This window comes from Urocampus carinirostris, chromosome 1, assembly GCF_059441175.1.
Source record: "Urocampus carinirostris isolate Australia breed hairy pipefish chromosome 1, RoL_Ucar_1.0, whole genome shotgun sequence".
In the NCBI taxonomy this organism is placed as follows: Eukaryota; Metazoa; Chordata; class Actinopteri; order Syngnathiformes; family Syngnathidae; genus Urocampus; species Urocampus carinirostris.
This window is the reverse complement of record NC_142349.1, coordinates 54,334,182-54,351,734: the sequence shown is the minus strand read 5'-3', so window position 1 is coordinate 54,351,734 and position 17,553 is coordinate 54,334,182. Positions and strand designations below refer to the sequence as shown.

At 41.5% G+C, this 17,553-nt stretch overlaps 1 protein-coding gene across 1 annotated transcript; it reads right to left on the bottom strand.

The window, feature by feature from the left end:
* Positions 1-991: 991 nt before the first annotated feature.
* Positions 992-15,923, bottom strand: chrng (cholinergic receptor, nicotinic, gamma). The gene is made up of 12 exons (XM_088319991.1): positions 15,887-15,923; positions 13,576-13,712; positions 13,441-13,485; positions 10,504-10,628; positions 10,279-10,434; positions 7,739-7,836; positions 5,718-5,918; positions 5,534-5,648; positions 5,362-5,476; positions 3,916-4,177; positions 1,458-1,591; positions 992-1,389 (listed from the first exon to the last, which is right to left on the bottom strand). Exons 1-12 carry the CDS (start codon positions 15,921-15,923, stop codon positions 1,183-1,185), a joined length of 1,632 nt encoding a protein of 543 aa, XP_088176117.1. The 3' UTR covers positions 992-1,182.
* Between the last annotated feature and the right edge of the window lie 1,630 nt (positions 15,924-17,553).

Here is a 17,553-nt window from a genome sequence, read left to right as displayed (position 1 = left end):
ACGGCAAAAGAAAAACAGTTTTTCCTCAAATTTCCTGATCTCTTTTCGGTACCTCTAGCAGCAAGGTGGCTGACAATTAGCTCTTATTTCAAATAAATGCAGCTCACTTAACCTAAGAGTATTTTGAAAAAAATGCGTTTATCTCATAATGCGGGTATTTTTGCTTTTTTTTTTTTTTTAATCAATATTGTTTCTTTAAATGTATACATTTTCTACCACTAGGACAGGGGTGCAAATGCATCTCAGTTCGGGGGCCACACGGTATAAAAAAATGTCGTAGGGGAAGAAAAGTAGATTGAAGAGAAAGAGAGATAGGGAGAAAAGGGTAGAGAGAGAGAGAAAGGGAGAAAAAGACGGAGAGAGAGAGAAAAAGATTGAGAAGACGTGAAGAAGGAACGAGAAAAATAAAGAGACAATGAGCGAGAGAAAGCGAGAGAACAAGAACAAAAGAGAAATTCAAAAAAGCAACAAATACTGATGGAAATATGGAGAGTGAAAAAAAGAGATAGTGAGAGAAAACGAGAAATTGAGAGAGAAAAAGTACAAAAAGAGAGACAGAATGAGAGAAAAGAAGATAAAGAGAGAGAAATTGAGAAAAAAGAAAGAGAAAGGAAGATAAAAAGCGTGAAACAAAAATAGACATAAGATATAAGAGAGAGAATAGGAAATAAATAAAATAGAGTTGGAGAAAGACAAGAGAGAGAAAGAAGGAGGAATAAAAGAGATTGAGAGACATCATGAGAGATAAGAAAAATCAGAGAGAGGGAATAAAGAGAGCAAGAAAAAGCGAGGCATAGTGGGAAGAGAAAAAAAGAAAGCAATAAAAAAGAAGAAAAAGAGATAGACGGAGAGAAAAAAGAGAAGAGAGAAAGAAAAAGAGAAAGAAAGAGGAAAAAGAGAGAGAAATAGTCAAAAAAAGAAGAGAGAAATAAATCCAGTTGCAGTTGCTTTGTGGATCCCACCTTTTAAAACTGCAGCATTGCCTTGCGAGCCTAATAACACTCTTGGCGGGCCTGATCTGCCCCGCGGGCCATACGTTTGACACCCCTGCACTAGGAAGGGTTAATAACACACACTGTCCCTTTAAACTTTCATATTAAGGCGGGGGCCTCAAACAATCATCGGGTCAAAATTGGCCCAAAATGAGCTGCGAGATGAAGATAGGTCTTCCACTTCCACCCATCAGGTTCGATCCCGGTCCGTGATCCCGCTGATATTTTCCACCATCGGGAGATACTTTTCGGGATCTCCCAGGAAGGGGAAAGGCGGCGGCTGGTTGAAGTGGCCCAACAGGAATATCCCGACGGTCCCGAGGGAAAACAGAAGAGCCATGACGATGAAGCAGACCCGGTCGATGACTCTTGCCACCCTTATCCACTCTTCGTTCTCCTGTTTGGAAAAAAGATGTTATGTCTTCTTGCAACTACAACAGAGTCAGTGAGTACAAAAAAACTCACGGTTTGAAAGTTGTTCTGTTGTCTCGTCGTCTCGGCGATGTGCTTACAAGATGCCACGCACTGTTTGAGTTCCGGGGCTGCTTTCGCCAAAGTCAGACTCAGTCGCTCGGCTCTTCCCTCGTCCGGGCCTTTGTCTGGGGTTAAGGAAAACCAAAAACCCAGAAACTCAAAAGCGGGAGTCCTTGATTTACTATCAAATTCTGATCCTGCGCCGATTACGTACAGTAGGACACCAGGATATGGCGACCCCACTTTACGGTGTGGACTAAAATGATTTTTTTGGGCCCCGCTCTACGGCATTTTCCCCACTATATGACATCGACAACAAATTATTTGTCGTGTCCGAAAACGAATACATTCTAACTTTGTTTTGTGTTTGTGGGTTTGACGTGTAACTTGTTTGAGATGCCTGTCAATTCTTAAAAAAATTTTGGTATTTGTTTGCGTTTTAGGCATTATGAAACCCTCCACAATGCCTGTCTGTTCATTCACCTGACTGTATTTTTTTGAACTGTGTTTATTATCTGGGTCCAAAGACTTGCAGTGATGCTAAAGGGAGAAGCAAAAATATAATTACCATGGAATCAAAGCTTGTGATTATCAAGGAATATGAAAAAGGCAAATGAAATAAGGAGGTGATCTTTTAAGGGCATGACAATGCCGGAAGTTTTCATGTTTTATTTGTTCACAGTTTTGTTTTTATCGTTTTATTTTTTACTTTTAACAAGAAATATTTTGAAATAAAATAGATAGAAACAAAATCACATTTAAAAATCAAGATTTTATTTGATTATGTTTTATAATGTTCGTTTCATAAAATCAAACATTATTAAGGGAAACAAGATAAAAACATTTTTTAGAAAATGAATAAAATCAAATAATTAAATGTATTTTTCATTTTAAACAATATGTTGATTTAGATATTTATTATTTATTCTTACATACAGTATATGTTGTTTTTTATCTTCATACCTAATTGGTAAAATGGCGGCGCCCTCTGTTGGCTGCGGCTGCATCGGCTCGCTACAACGGGTCAGGTGTATCGACATTTCGTTCTGTGTACATTGTTACAAAGAATGACAATACAAAGGAAATTATTAATTATTATTATTATTTATTTTATTTAAAATAGGCGGCTGGGTGGTTAGCGTGCTGCTCCACGGTACAAGTCCAGCTACCGCAGCCTCCCCATATGGAGTTTGCATGTTCTCCTGCGTGGGTTTTCTCTGGGCACTTTGGTTTCCAAAAACATGCTTGTCAGGTGAATTGGCCGGTCCAAATTGTCCTTAGGTGGGAATGAGCGAGTGAATTGTCTGTCCCTGTGTGCCCTGTGAGTGGCTGGCAACCAGTTCAGGGCGTCCCCTGCCCACTGCCCGGAGATGGCTGGGATGGGCTCCAGCACCCCCGCGACCCTACTGAGGATAAGCGGTTCGGATAGTTGATGGGTGGATGTATATATATTTTTTTTAATTACTGTTCTCAATTTGTATATATATATATATATAGAGAGCAGTGCGGCGGTTAGCGCATGTGTGGCACAGTTCTGAGGTCGTGGGTTCAAATCCAGCTGCCCACCTTCCTGTGTGGAGTTTGCATGTTCTCCCCGTGCCTGCGTGGGTTTCCTCCGGGCACTCAGGTTTCCTCCCACATTCCAAAAACATGCACGTCAGGTTGAATGGCCGGTCCAAATTGTCCCTAGGTGTGAATGAACGAGCGAGTTGTCTGTCCCTGTGTGCCCTGCGATTGGCTGGCAACCAGTTCAGGGTGTCCCCTGCCCACTGCCCGAAGATGGCTGGGATGGGCTCCAGCAACCCTTCTGAGGTTAAGCGGTGCAGATAAATTCCTGAAATGATCTGCATTTATATAGCGCTCTTCAAGTCAATGACTTCCCAAAGCACTTTACAATGTGCTCCACATTTCCCAATAGCGGCCTTGTATTGCAGCCATGTAAGACCCTAACCTGCTTATTGGGGGTATTAGGGGTTCAGTGTCTTACCCAAGGTCACTTCGACATGTAACACGGACGAACCGGGATTCGAACGCTCTACCTCCTAGGTAGAGGTATATATATATATATATCCAATCACATAAGCAAAAGTATCTATGTCCACAATGTTGGCATTAAGATTAGTAGCAATTGTCTAAAAAAAACTGTCATGTTCCACTAAACTATTTGGCATTTTTGGCATTTGCTGCTTAAGTGATGCAAGTGGCTAAAGCCAAGCTAGCCAGCAAAGCAATGCTAGTCATTAACGAGGCTGCGTTAGCCAAAACTTTGAGCTAAATACAGGTCAGAAGAGGATCTACATAATCTAAACATAGAATTGTATGTATTTTTTTCAGATCAAGTCCTTCACGATGTAATATTATCTTATTGCACACCCTTAGGATTAACTACCTCACTAAACCTTGACTTCAAAAAAGCATGTACATTGTAAATAATCACCAGAATGCTTACTTAAGGCCTCAAAGACAGACTTCAGCAGTCCGTTTCTCTCTTTGAGCCGGGAGAACATAAGTTCTGTCCTAGCAGTCTTCAGTATGTATTCCTCCGCCTTGTTTATTAGCGTCATCGAGCTCCGGCGCCGACACGGGACCCCGTGTACTTGATTCCTTCCCTCCATGGTTGCCAGGCTTTCATCCGGTCCAGAGGACGCATGATGGGGGCTCCAGCGCTGCATTTGCATCCTCAGAAGTCGAGGAAGAGTGTTGAGGAAGATCTAGGAAGTGGAGGGACACACATTGGTTGGAATTGGTCCCATCTGCACCACAGTTTAAACCTGCTTTTATCTGGTCTAAAAATCTGATAGAAATTGTTTGGACTGGTTTTTAAGTCTAGCAATTTAAGCCAGTTTTTAAGTCTCAAGAGGCTTTCTTCCACCCTGCAGTCCACTCATGAATCGTGACGGAATGACCCAAAATCACCCAACAGAGAGCTTCAACACCACTGTTCCAGATTGGTGCATCTTCTGTTCCCGGTTTCAGCAGCGAATGATCCTTGGCTGTCTCCGTCCCCGTTTTTTGCAAAAAAGAACTCTCAGGTGTTTTTTTCCCCAGTTGCAAAAGGACCATAGGCTACTTTTGTCCTCGGTTTCAGGGCAAAGGACTCAGCAGCTTCTGTCCTCAGTTTTGTTGCCAAAGGATTCTTGGCTGCGAAGGACCATTGGCCACTTCTGTCCCCAGTTTTAGTGGCAAAGGACCCTCAGCCACTTTTGTCTCCAGTTTCAGGGTGAAGGACATTCGTGCGTTTCTGTCCCAGATTTCCACAGCAAAGGACCCTCAGTTGCTTCTGTAAATGGTTTTGGTGCCAAAGGACCCTTTTACTGCTTCTGTCCCTAGTTTTTATGTCGAAAGACCCCCGGTTGCTTCACTCCCCAGATCCAGCAGTGAACGACCCTTGGCTGCCTCTGTTTTAGTTACTTCTATCCCCGGTTTCTGTGGCAAAGGACCCTGGGCTGCGTCAGTCCCCGGTTTTTGTTCCATTTTGGCCCCGGTTTGGACGCCTAAGCACCCTTGGCTTTTGTACCCAGTTTTGTCAACTTCTGTCCACAATTTCAGCTGTGAAGGACTTTTGGCTGCCCCTGTTCCAAGTTTTGGCTGCTTCTGTTTTAGGTTTTGGCTGCTTCTGTCCCCAGGTTTCGACGGCAAAAGCCTTTGGGCCACCCTTGTCCCCTTATCTGGAAGTGAAAGACTCTTGGGACTGTTGTTTTGTTATTTGGCATTAAACCCTTGACGTTCTTAAGTATCAGAAAGCTTTTAATGTCAGGATCTGGCACATCATTTCTCCTCGGCAGGAGTGGCTGGAAATCGTCCACCTGAACCTAACCAGTCCCCAGACCTGCCTCTGTTCCAACATCCACCCAGCAAAGCATAAAATTAGACTCTCCACAACTCGCCTCCGCACCTTTCTTACTTGGTTGGACATGATGTGAGTGCTAGGCGTCCTCAGGGAGACATTAAGGACGATGACGCAGTTCATCACCACTATGGTGGTCACGGACATGGCGAACATCAGATACCTGCAACAAGAACGTCAGGAGAAGGTCGTTTTCAAGCGCAGGTCAACTCCGGATTACTTTACGATAAGAGGAACCGCCTTGGACGTCTCCGGAACTTTCTTTGCGATAAGGAAGAGGAACACGGTCTGGCCTAGAAGAGTGGCGATGGACATGGTGCACTTCTGACCACCAGCTGCAAAAGAAATCTGTCCTAAATGCGTCAAATATGAAACCTTTACAATTTGAGGAGAAGGAGAATGACCTTTAGCTGGGAGATAATAAACAAGAAGGCAAATAGAAGAAAAGAGGACGCATGGCGCAATGATGTTGATTATGTAGAAGAGGGGCTTCCTCTGGATGATGAGGAAGAAGATCAACTCCTGGTACTCAAGGTCGTCTTTTCCGAATTGGTTGTTGATTATTTTCTTGGCCGGACGGTGTTTGATCGCCCATTCCCCATTTTCTAGAAAAGAGCTGCGGAATGTCAATGTACAGTAGACCCCCAGGATACAGCGATCCCCCGCCCTGTGAAATTTTCACTTTTTTAAGGCCCCCTTTTACAGCATCAGTACCACTGTACAACATCAACAACAAATGTTTTTTGTGTGTCCAAAAAAATCAAACTTTGCTGTGTTTGTGAGAGTTATGTTTCTAGGATGCCCTTCTGCTATTGGTTGACATCATATAATATTCTGGTCTGCATCACAGCATCTTGAAAATGTCGGGGTTTGGGGGAGGGGGGCCGAAAATGAGTGACCAGAGATAATTAGGGACAAAAGTAACTAACAAGAAGCGCCCCACACATTGGAGGATGGAGACAAACAATAAATAAAAAAACACAATCCAGAAAAAACTTGAATCTGACAAACTTAAGGAAGTCCAGGACCGATCAAAGACAGGTATCAAAGGGTCAAGAAAAAAAAAGAACGAGACGACGACTTCTGCTGTCGGCACAGTCCTTAAACACCCTTCTTCTGATTACTATGTTGCGAGTTCCTAGCAGATATGTCTAAACTTCTTGCATACAATGTCTACTACGTTGTTATCAATGACAGTAAAGTCAATTGAATATTCCTCACTGAGGGTAATGATGGGTGTGCTTTCTTCGTATAGTTCCTGATGATTTCAAGCTTCCTTTTAATGGTTATCACGTTCTTGCTTCTCCCTTCACCATAATTGTAAGTCTTGGGACCAAAAGCTAAACAGATTCAAGTTTGTACATGAGATCCTGAACTTTATGAAGACAAAGGCATTGAGGCAGGTGGTTTGGCAAATAACATATCCGCAGCTTCCTGATGCTCTGACGCAAACCAATAGCAGACCAGCATTTTGTATGACCTATACCACCTGTGTCAAACAGGCGGCCCGCGGGCCTGATCAGGCCCGCTAAAGGATTGATTCCAGCCCACAAGACAACACTCAGAGAAGCGCAAGAGAAAAACAAGCTGCAGTTTGAAATATGTCAACTTGATGTTGCCCAAGCCAGGTGCCTCTCACAAAGACACTGTACTTGTATTTATTTCTCTCTCTCTCTCTCTTTTTCTCTCTTTCTTTCTTCTCCACTCCTTTTCTCCCACTCTGTCTCCGTCTCTTTCACGCAATGTGTCTATCTTTTTCTCTTCCTTTTTGCCCTTTGTCTCTTTCTCTCTCTGTGTCTTTTAATCCCTAACTTCCTTTTTTCCTTTTCTCTCTTTTCTCTTTCTCTCTACATACCCTTTGCGCTTTCTTTTCTCTTTTCTCTCCTTCTGTCTTTCTGTTTATCTTTGTATTTCTTTCTTCCTCTCCCTTTCTTTTCCCCCTCTCTCACAACTTGTCATCTTTTGTTTCTCACGCTTTTTCCCTGTCTCTCTTTTTCTTTCTTTGTCCCGCCCTCTCTCCTTTTTCCTCCCTCTTTCTCTTATTTCTTTATCTCTTTTTCTTTCTCTTTAATGTACTAGTCCGGCCCCCGACAGAATGTTTGTTCTATTGTGTGGCCCCCGGGTTAAAATGAGTTTGACACCCCTGACCTAGACCAATAGCAGACAGGCATTTTGGAGATGTACTGCCGCGAAGTTTGAATTTTTGTACGTTTTTGGTCATGCAAATTTTTGTTGTTGACGTCGTACATCGAGGAAATGCTGTAATTGTGGGCTACAAATGCATTTTATTCCACACCGTATCGCGAAATCACCGGAAGGCGGTGACGCCGTAACCCGGGGGGTTACGTTGAGAACCCACCAAGCTGTTCTTTGCTCGCCACATGACAGACAACAAACTAGATTCAAAGACGGTGTGAAACGGTACCAGTGAAGGCCTCGGGGTCGATGTCGACCCATTGTAGGGTCCGGTTGTCCTCCTCTTTGAGAAGCAGCTCAATCTCGTTGGCGCTGTATGTCTGAGAGCTGCGCACAAAGACAAGAGAGATGGTCTGACGACACAATGGAAAAGAAACATTTATTTCCTCAAGCCAGACAGCCACGTGAAAAGAGGCTTGAAGGGGACTTTTGTCTCCTTTGGACATTGCCCGGTTTATTTCAGCCCAAGGGACAAGCTGACGTGGGAACGAGGAGCGTCTAGAACGGGGATGTCAAACTCATTTTAGCTCGGGGGCCACATCATAGAAAAAATATACTCTCACGGGGGCCAGACTACTGGATTAAAGAGAGACAGAAGTAAAGAGTGAGATAAAATAAAAGAAAGAAGAAAATATAGAGAGATAAGAGAAAGACAAAATGAGAAAGAGAGAAAAGGAAGAAGAGAGGTAAGGAGAGAGAAAGAAGGAAAAAGCGAGAGAGACAAGAAGCGAAGAGAGAAAGAAGGAATGAAAGAGAACGGGAGGAAGAAGGAAAGAGAAAGAAAGAAGGAAAGGAGAGAGAAAGATGGAAAGAGATAGAGAAGAAAAGAGATAGAAATAAGGAAAGTGAGAGAAAGAAGGAAAGTGCAAAGGGGAGATAAAGAATGGGAGAGAGAAATGAGGAATGGGGAAAAGGGAGAGAAAAAAATGAAAGAGATAGAAGGAAAGAGCAAGAGAGAAAGAAGGAAAGAATGAGCGATAAAGAAGGAAAGAGCAAGAGAGAAAGAAAGAAGACAAGAAAGAGAGAAGGAGAGCCACGGGGGAAGAGAGAGGGAGAGAGGGAGAGAGAGAGATGAAACAAGAGAGGAGAGAGGCAGAGAAAGAAGGAAAGAGAGAGGGAGGGAGGGAAAGAGGGAGAGAGAAAAAACCTAAGAGAAACAGAGAGAAAGCGGAGAGTGAGAAGGAGAAAGAATGATTGAAAGAGAGCGAGAGAAAAGGAAAGAGAGAGCAAAAGAGGAATATAAATACAGCTCCAGTTGCTTAAGCACATCAAGTGGACCCATTTAAAACTGCAGCTCACTTTTCTCCTGCGCTTCTCTTTACCGTTGCCTTGCGGGCCTGATCCGGCCTGTGTGCCGCATGTTTCACACTATTGGTCTTGAAAATCTAGGATTCTTCTTTTTTCTGGAGTATTTGAATCCATTTATATTTGAGCAATCTATGAATCTCTTTTTTTTGTTTGTTTGATTTGTTTTTTTTGATAGATCCGGTTGCAAATGTTTGCCCTTTAACCATTTTTTTTGCTATAAACACTTCTTTAAGACATACACAAATAATAAAATAATTATTTACCAGAGATTTAATTTTAATTGTTTAAATATATTTTTATTACTAAATTAAGCAGAAATATATGTATGTGAAACAAGATTGATTTTTACATTTGCTAACAACTTTTTAAAAAACATCTCAAATAATGACTTTGAGAGAAATTTGAAACTTTGACAGATACGTTTTCAGATTTTTGAATTCCTATTCTAGAAATACAAGTTTCAAATATTAAATTAAATAAAATTATCTCCCATTCAAACTATATTTTTTCAAATAAAAATATTATGGATTTTTTTTTTTTAAATAAATTAACCAACAATATCTGCCGATAAAGCAATATTTTTTCATTTGTATTTTTTTACCTGGAAATACAAACATTTGATGGAAAAAGTAGCTGATTTTCTGTATTTTGTATTTATTATTTTATTTTTAAGAAAACAAAATATTTAAAAAAAAATATTGTATTATAAGTAAACCAAGCAAAATTTTGTTCTTTTTTCACTTAGGATTAATAAGCTATTTTTTAACAAATTTTATTTATTATTGTTTTACAATAATAAATGCAAGAAAAATATCTTAAATCATAAGCAAAATTCTTAGCTACTGGATCAATATTTGTATTTTTCTAATATTGTATTGGTTATTTTTGTTATTATTATTGTTTTTATTATTGTATTTAGCGTATTTTACGACATTTATTTAACTGGACTTTTGCAGTGTAACAAATGCTATTCACTGCAGAAAAAAGGGTCATTCTGACGATTCCCTACACACCCTAACACCAAAACATATTTTAATTCCTTGCTCCTTCACCAATATGCATTACATTACTGCTGTCACAGTCTTGTTCCCCGGACAGCCTGAGGAGATTATTTCTCCCTCATGCCATGAGGCTCTTTAACTCCACCGGGGGAGTAAAAGCCCACATCAAACCCCACCCCCACATTTGTATATTACCCTATTTTTATAACAGTGTGTATTTTTCGTAACACTATTTAAATGCTCTTTATTAATACGTTATATTAGGTATTTTTGTATTCTATATGTTTTATTTTTTAACACAAGGATACTGCTAGTAGTGTGAATTTCCCTACGGGGATGAATAAAGTACCTATCTATCTATCTATCAATCTATCCCAATTCCCTACTCACATAAACACCGATATGCATTTTGATTCCCTACTCCCCGGAACATCAATACAAAATCCGATTCCCTTCTTACCGGAAGACCATAGTGCAGTTCTGCCAATCAAAAGGAAAATAGTTGACAGTGATGGCACAGGCGCTGCGGTAGATGGCGGGCGGCAACCAGTACACGCATCCGTCAGGAGAAACCAGCGCGTTGCAGTACATGGCCACCTCGAATTGTCCGTCCACACTGCGCACATGGAACTTGTAACTCGATTTTTAGGAGACTTGAGCCAGATTTTCCTTCAACGACTCCTACTTGTTCTCCAGAACCACGTCAGGGAGCCAGATCTTCTGGGACGGAACTCGGAGCTTGGAGGTGATGTTTTTATATAAGGTGGACCGAGGGGGCTGGTCCCACCGGAGACGGTAGTCGCACCATTGCTACTGGGAGAAAATTTGAGGTGAGATCCACTAAGAATACTTATATGACACAATTTAGGCAGAAAATCATATTTTGAATGAGTTAAATTATTGTGTGAACATAAAGTGGCACATAAAATTAAATTAAATTGTTCATTTCCTGCAGCAACCTGTCAAAAAACAGGTTAATTCTAGTTTAAAACTGTCAGGACCAGAACGGAAACAGGGCCCAGTTGCGTTACGTTTCTCACAATTTTTATTAAAGGAAAGAGGATGGACTGCGCACACTATCGTTAGGCGCGGGAAGCCAGTTGCTCTGAACGCGGAAGCGGATCTTCCGTGGCGGGTGATGGCGGTGTCGAGGACGGAAAAAACAGGTTGACTGTAGAGCAAAAACGTGGTCGGGTCAGAAACGGGTCGTAAGCCAGGACGGCAGAGCAGACGTGGTCGGGATCGAAAATGGGTCGTAAATCGGGATGGGAGAGCAAACGTGGTCAAGATCAACACGGGTCGTAGCCGGAGACAGACGGGAGCAAAAACGGGACAGGTGGGAGTCAGGGTCGAAAAGGCTTGCCTAGTTTTCACTGAAGTTCGCAGACGGACTGACAACAGACGACAGACAGGAGTGGGTTCAAATAGGGACAGGGAGCCAATCAGAGTCCGAGGCAGTTGGCGCCAAAGGAGCGGGCACAGGTGATTCACATCGGTAATCATGACATAAAACGGGCACCTCTAGTCTGAAATGGCATTTGCTCTTCAAAAGAGGGATGGTTCAAGGCACTTCCTGAAAAAAAAACCCACTTCTGCTTTAGAATGAGATGTTCCGGTCTGAAAAAAGGAATTTCCTGTTTCAAAGGGGACACCTTAGTTCTCTTTGTGTTAAGAATTTATCATTTCTTGTCAAAAATTGGTCACTCCTGTTTGAAAATGTCCTGTTTTTAAATATGTTATTTCTGGTTTTAAATAGGCACTTATGGTCCGAAAACACACTTCCTGTTCAAAAGAGGGACGATTCAAGTCACTTCATGTTAAAAACGGATCGTTTCCCATTTGAAACTTCATCTTGTGGTCTGAAAATAGGAACTTTTTGTTCAAAAAGGGGACACTTTAAGTATCTTCCTGTAAAAACAGGCCATTTCGGTTGGAAACGTAATCTTCCGGACTGAAAACAGGCATTTGCTGTTTAGAAGGGGGACACTTGAAGTTGCTTCCTGTTAAACACAGGTCACTTCCAGTTAAAAACATGTCACTTTGTTTTGAAAACCTGGTCACTTCTGGTTTTAAAAAAACCTCGTCCAGTTCAAAACTATTTGCTTCAGGTTGCTTTCCTGTTAAAAAAAAATCATTAAACAAAATAACACTCACTTCTGGTAACTTCTCATTAAAAACGTGTCACTTTTGATTTTAAAAGAACCATTTCCAGTTTAACACTGATCACTTCCACATCATTACAGTCACTTCCTGTTTGAAATAGGTCACATGTAAACGTATGATATGAAAACAGGCACTTTAGTTTCAAAATTGCTCACTTCCTGTGGAAAATAGGTAATTTCCGGTTAAAACAATCACTTTAGGTGTGGTTCAAAACAGGCCACTGTCGGTCACTTACTATTTAAATCAGCTCGTATCCGGAGCGGCACATCAACATCAATTCAGAAAATAGGTACTTTTGATGAAAAATAGGTAAATTCTTGCTGAAAATGGCTGATATCTTGTTTTAAATGGGTATTTTTGGTTCAAAACAGGTCACTTCTTATCAGTCTTGTTGAAAACTGATCATCTGAATTTGGCCTTTTTCCCACAGACAGTCACGCCCACCCAAAACACACTTGCCTCTGTTTGACCAGCGCCGTTAAAACCCAAACTGTTACAACTCTGATTGGCCAAACACTCCATCACTAAAATAACAAACTATAAATCTTCGATAAAAACGCAGTGTCTTGTTATTACAAAATGTCAGAGTGCAGCAGAGTATAACATTGACAAATATGATATCACCCAGAGTGACTCAGTCAAAAATTTAGGTGTCATATTTGTCCCCGATCTGTCCTTTCAAACACACGTTAAGAATATGACTAGAACAGCTGTTTTCGATCTTTGCAACATTGCTAAAATTCGTCCTATGCTGTCTCAGTCGGATGCGTTAATTCACGTGTTTGTTACCTCCCGTCTCGATTGGTGTAATGCACTACTCTCCGGTCTCCCAAAGTCCAAAATTAAGAGCTTTCAGCTGGTACAAAATGCTGCTGTGAGGCTTTTAACTAAGACAATACAGTTTGATCACATTGCCTCGATTTTAGCTAACCTGCATTGGCTCCCGGTTTAGCTTAAGATGTGATTTTAAGGTTCTGTTGGTAGTATACAAAATGCATGGAATTGCTCCCTCATATCTTTCAGATTTAATTTCCCCCTATGTTCCGGTCCGGAGTCTTCGCTCTGAAAATCCTGGTGTACTCGTGATCCCAAGAGCCAAGAAGAGATCCGCAGGTTCGGGAGCGTTCTCCATTCGGGCGCCGGTGCTGTGGAATGCCCCTGAGATTCAATCTGCAACCTCAGTGGAAATGTTTAAATCTAAGCTTAAAACACACTTCTATTCTATAGCATCTGAATAACCTATATTTTATGTTGACAATATCTGTGTATCAGTGTATTATTTGCCCTCATGTAGGTTTTAGATCAGGGAATGGTGCCATAATAGTCTGTAGTTTGCAATAGTCTTTGATCTGTGCAGCCCTTTGAGACTCTTTGTGATTAAGGGTGTCAAATATAAACACGACTTGACTTGACTAGAGATTAGATTTCGGTTACTCGTGAAGTCTCACAAAGCAATTACCATTTCGATCCAAACGCTTGTCGTCAGAGCCTCCTCCTTTTCGTTCTGAGGAGAGATGTTCACGACAATCAGAGGATTATTTATGTGATCTATCGTAAATGGCATTCTATGAAAGATATTTTTGTAAATACTCACCAGGGAGATGAGGTTGGTGAGCGTCATCTTGACCGTCACTTGAGTCACATCGCCGCTTTTCTCCACCGGGCGAACTTTTTTATTGTAGCCTTTCATCAAGTCCTTGAAAAGTTCCCCTTCCAAGTTGAGTGCTAACGCTGACGGAGAAAATCCCCCACAATGTATGAATTCACTTAATGCCGTGGACAGGAATTGACGTTTGTGTGTCCTCTGCCCTCGGTGCCAGGGACATGAAAGGACATTTTTGTAAGTAAGACCCTTTTTACAGCATTTCATGGCTCAACTGATGATTTTTGTGTGATAATCAACCACAAGATGGCAGTAGTAGTTTCAATTCACTCTTGGTTTGACCACAAAAACAAAAAAAAACATTCAGTCAATATTTGTAGGACATGTATTTTTTTTCTGGTAAACTGTCATGACTGCTGATTCGGGGTACCTGCGACTGCCCCGTTAGCGCCAACAGCCACAGGACCTGATTGGCTGTTGAACTCTTTTTAAACTCCCCGGGGCAAACAACTCTGAAAAGTTGCCTATCCAACCATAAAGTTGCCTGCCCCATTTTTCAAAACTTGAAACACAATAAGACAACTCGTCGCAAAAAACAAACAAACCATTGTTGCAAAGTATTGGGGATTGATAATCAGAATATATAACAGAACAACTCTTTAAAATTAGGTTTATTATAAATCTACTTATAATATTCATTGCATGTGTATGAAATCGCTGTTTTCCATCTGCCATCAGTATGTACCTGTATTTACTTATCTTCATTCATGCAATGTTTGCGTTGCGTCGTCTGCCGCAAGCCACGTGAACTCATCGTTCCATGATGCTTTCAATCTACTTTTACTTTTGGTAGCGTCATAAATTTTGTTAGCTTCTTTTGAATCTTTCTTCTGGGGCTGAGGTTTTAGCTTGATTCCTAACCACTTATCCAATTTTCTTGTGTTCTCTGTGCGCCTACTTAGGAAAATGATATGCAAATGCACAACCTTATAACGCTCGGGAAAGTACGGAAGCACGAAGTTATTCGATGCAGGCTTCTGATCGGCTGCCGAGTATGCAAATTGCCAAATGAACCGAAATCCTGAAATTTCCAAACCGAACGAATATTTCGTAATCGGAATAAAGCAAACGTTTATCTTGGGGAAAAAATATCTTTGTTTTTGTTTTTTTCTTGAAAAAGTTGTTGGCCACCCGGGCGGAGATTTTTTGTAAGTTGTACGCCCGACGAAAAAGATGCATGCCCTGGGTGTCTGGGCAGACGTTATTTCAGACACTGGCTCTGTAGTGGCCAAGTCAAAGTCAAATCCAATTGAGATGCTGTGGTGTGACTTTAACAAGGCAGTTCATGCTATAAAACTCACCAATTTGGCAGATTTGAAACAATTTTGCAAAGAAGAGTGGGGCAAAATTCCTCCACAGTGTTGTGAAAGACTAATTACCAATTGTTTATTGTTTCATTTCTGTTATCGCCCCCAAAGGTGGCCCAACTCGCGATTAGGATTAGGAGGCAATTACTTTTTCACAAATGGTCAGATAGATTTGGATTTTGTTTATTGCCTTAATAAATTGAATGCTCCATTTTGTATTTCCTTGGGTTGTCTCTGTGTGATATCAAAATTGGTCTGATGATCTGAAACCTTTATGAGTGATAAATATGGAAAAAACACAGAAATCAGGGAGGAGGCACTGTTTCTATCATTTTAATTTTAAACATGGTGAGAGTGATACGACCTCTGCGTTGAAAGAAATTTAAAAATTGTTCTTACCTGTAGTACAAATGAGAAAGAACTTTACTAATGTAGTGTAGAGAGAAAAATCCATCAGCCTGCTGACCAAAACTCTGCCTCACTACGATCAGACACTTCTTAATGGTCCGGCTGGCATCATTCCTTTATTGTGTGTGTGTATGCGTCTTTCCTAGCACAAATTGCTCTGTAATTCCAGTACTGCATTGTCAGCTGTCACAACAACACACGCGCAAACACACACACACACACTTGTAAATGAAAAATGTAATGGACAAAATTAGCAGTCAGGCTAGCACAGTCTTCAGGGAACAATAGCAAAAACCTGAAAGTTAACAGCGGAAGAAGACGACAAACAGATCATTGGTTCGTACCTGGCAATCCTGAGTAACTAAGGTGTGTAAGGTGGAGCTAAAAAAAGAACCCTTCCCAAAAATTAAGTTACAGGAGACCTCCGGGATATGACATGAGGTTAAAGGTCGCGAAGTGAAAATGCAGTTTAGCAGGGGATAGAAACCTATGCTGTGATTAGCTAACGTGTCCTGAACTCCCAGTACCCAGTATTTTTTTGATAATCGCGAGATCCGTGTCCATGGTTATATTTGTTCCTCCATTTGGCATCAGGGCAAGTCTTGGGACTCTTAGGGAATAAATACAGTACTAAAACGACAATATTGTATTGTGCTAACTCACAAAGTCTTACAGGATTCTGAACCGAGAGATAAAGGTAGGTGGTTCAGCCAATAGCATATCAGTATCTTTCTAAACATATTTCTTTCTTTTAGGATTACATGTTTTTTGGGATAAGATGAAAGATCCATAATTTTTGGGTCATTGTCTTTAAAAAAAAAACAAATGATTGATTCATGCTTCTGGTGCTTTTTTCCCCACTGTTTCCTTCTTTGGCCGCTTGTCTCGACTATATTTGTTCTTAGGTGTTCCTGCTTTACCTTTCAGTGTCACTCTCCTCCCACAGCTAATCACGGAAGCTAATGTCCCAGATTACTGTGTTTCAGGCATTTGGTGCTTGCCGTTTCCCAGTATTTCCTTCTCTAGTCATTCATCTTACCCACTTGGCTATTGCTTTTGTCAGCTGCTTTGTTTATATTAAGCTTATTTTTGCAATCATTTCCTGGCCTTTTAGCAGATTATTTTGCTAACCAACTATTTAATCTTTGACAAATTCTCGTTTGATCTTGCAATCTTTAACTGGCTTTTTTGGTAACTTGACCCGCTAGCCACTTACACCAGTTCTGACCAACCTATTTATTTGCTCTTTTCAGCCGCTTCGGGTGTATGCAGCTGTCGTCGTCGTCGTTGAGTCACTCAAGGCGCCTAAGGTAATCCTTAGTAGGGCTAGACTCGCTCGTGGGAGGCTCCGTAGTTCTCCGAAGGAGAGGGGGCTGCGACTGTCCTGTGCCGCCAGGCCTGACGGGGTGTGACCCAAGCAAACCAAGCATACCAAGCCTCTGAAGTCCTTAGTACGTTCGGACAGGCCGGTGCATGATTTATGGAAGCCCCGTGGGCAGGTAGTACAGGTGATTGGGGTGTAGTCGCAGCGAATGGTTCGAAAGCACCACTGGCATTTGGACTGGGGGCCAGGGTTGCTCTCGAAGTCGCCCGCCCTAAGAAGAACAGAGAGAGGAGAGTAGAAGAGAGAGAAAGAGAGGGACAAATAGAAAGAGAGAAAGACAGAGTAAAACGCAAAAAGGGGAAAAAGAGAAGTGGGGTGGGAGTAGGAAAGAGGGATAGAGAAAATGAGAGACAAGAGTGTAAAGGGGGAAGAGAGAAAAGGAGAGACAAAGAAAGAGAGGACCAAGAAAGAAAGCGAGAGCGAGTCTGAGTGGATTGAGTTGGATTCGTAAGGCTCCCCCAGGAAGTTCCTAGTCTTTGTCCTGCGTATGCAGCTGTCTTGGTCTTTTGTTGTTGCTGGTGGGTATTATCACTAACTTTTATGTCCGGTTACTAGTGGAAATTTTTCCTTGCGCTCGCAAAAAATATGCAAGTAGGGTACAGTCATTTTGCAAAGTGTTGTCCTTTGCACTTTCGTAGTGCATCTTCTTCCAATGCAATCATTTCAACTTAAACACTCAGCTATAATGACCTCTATTGGTTGTTTCGTAAACTATGCCACTTCAAGGAAGTCCAAAAATGCTATTAAGGGAATAAAAATATCCTATAAACGAGTTTAGTTGCATTAAAGAGCCATGTCTATGTTGTATAG

Coding starts and splice junctions, on each gene's coding strand:
- chrng (XM_088319991.1), bottom strand. CDS start 15,923: ATGGACACGGATCTCGCGATTATCAAAAAAATACTGG. Junction 13,713..15,886: donor GATTATCAAAAAAATACTGG/GTACTGGGAGTT, acceptor TTTCTCCGTCAG/CGTTAGCACTCAACTTGGAA. Junction 10,629..13,440: donor CAAGCGTTTGGATCGAAATG/GTAATTGCTTTG, acceptor TTCTCCCAGTAG/CAATGGTGCGACTACCGTCT.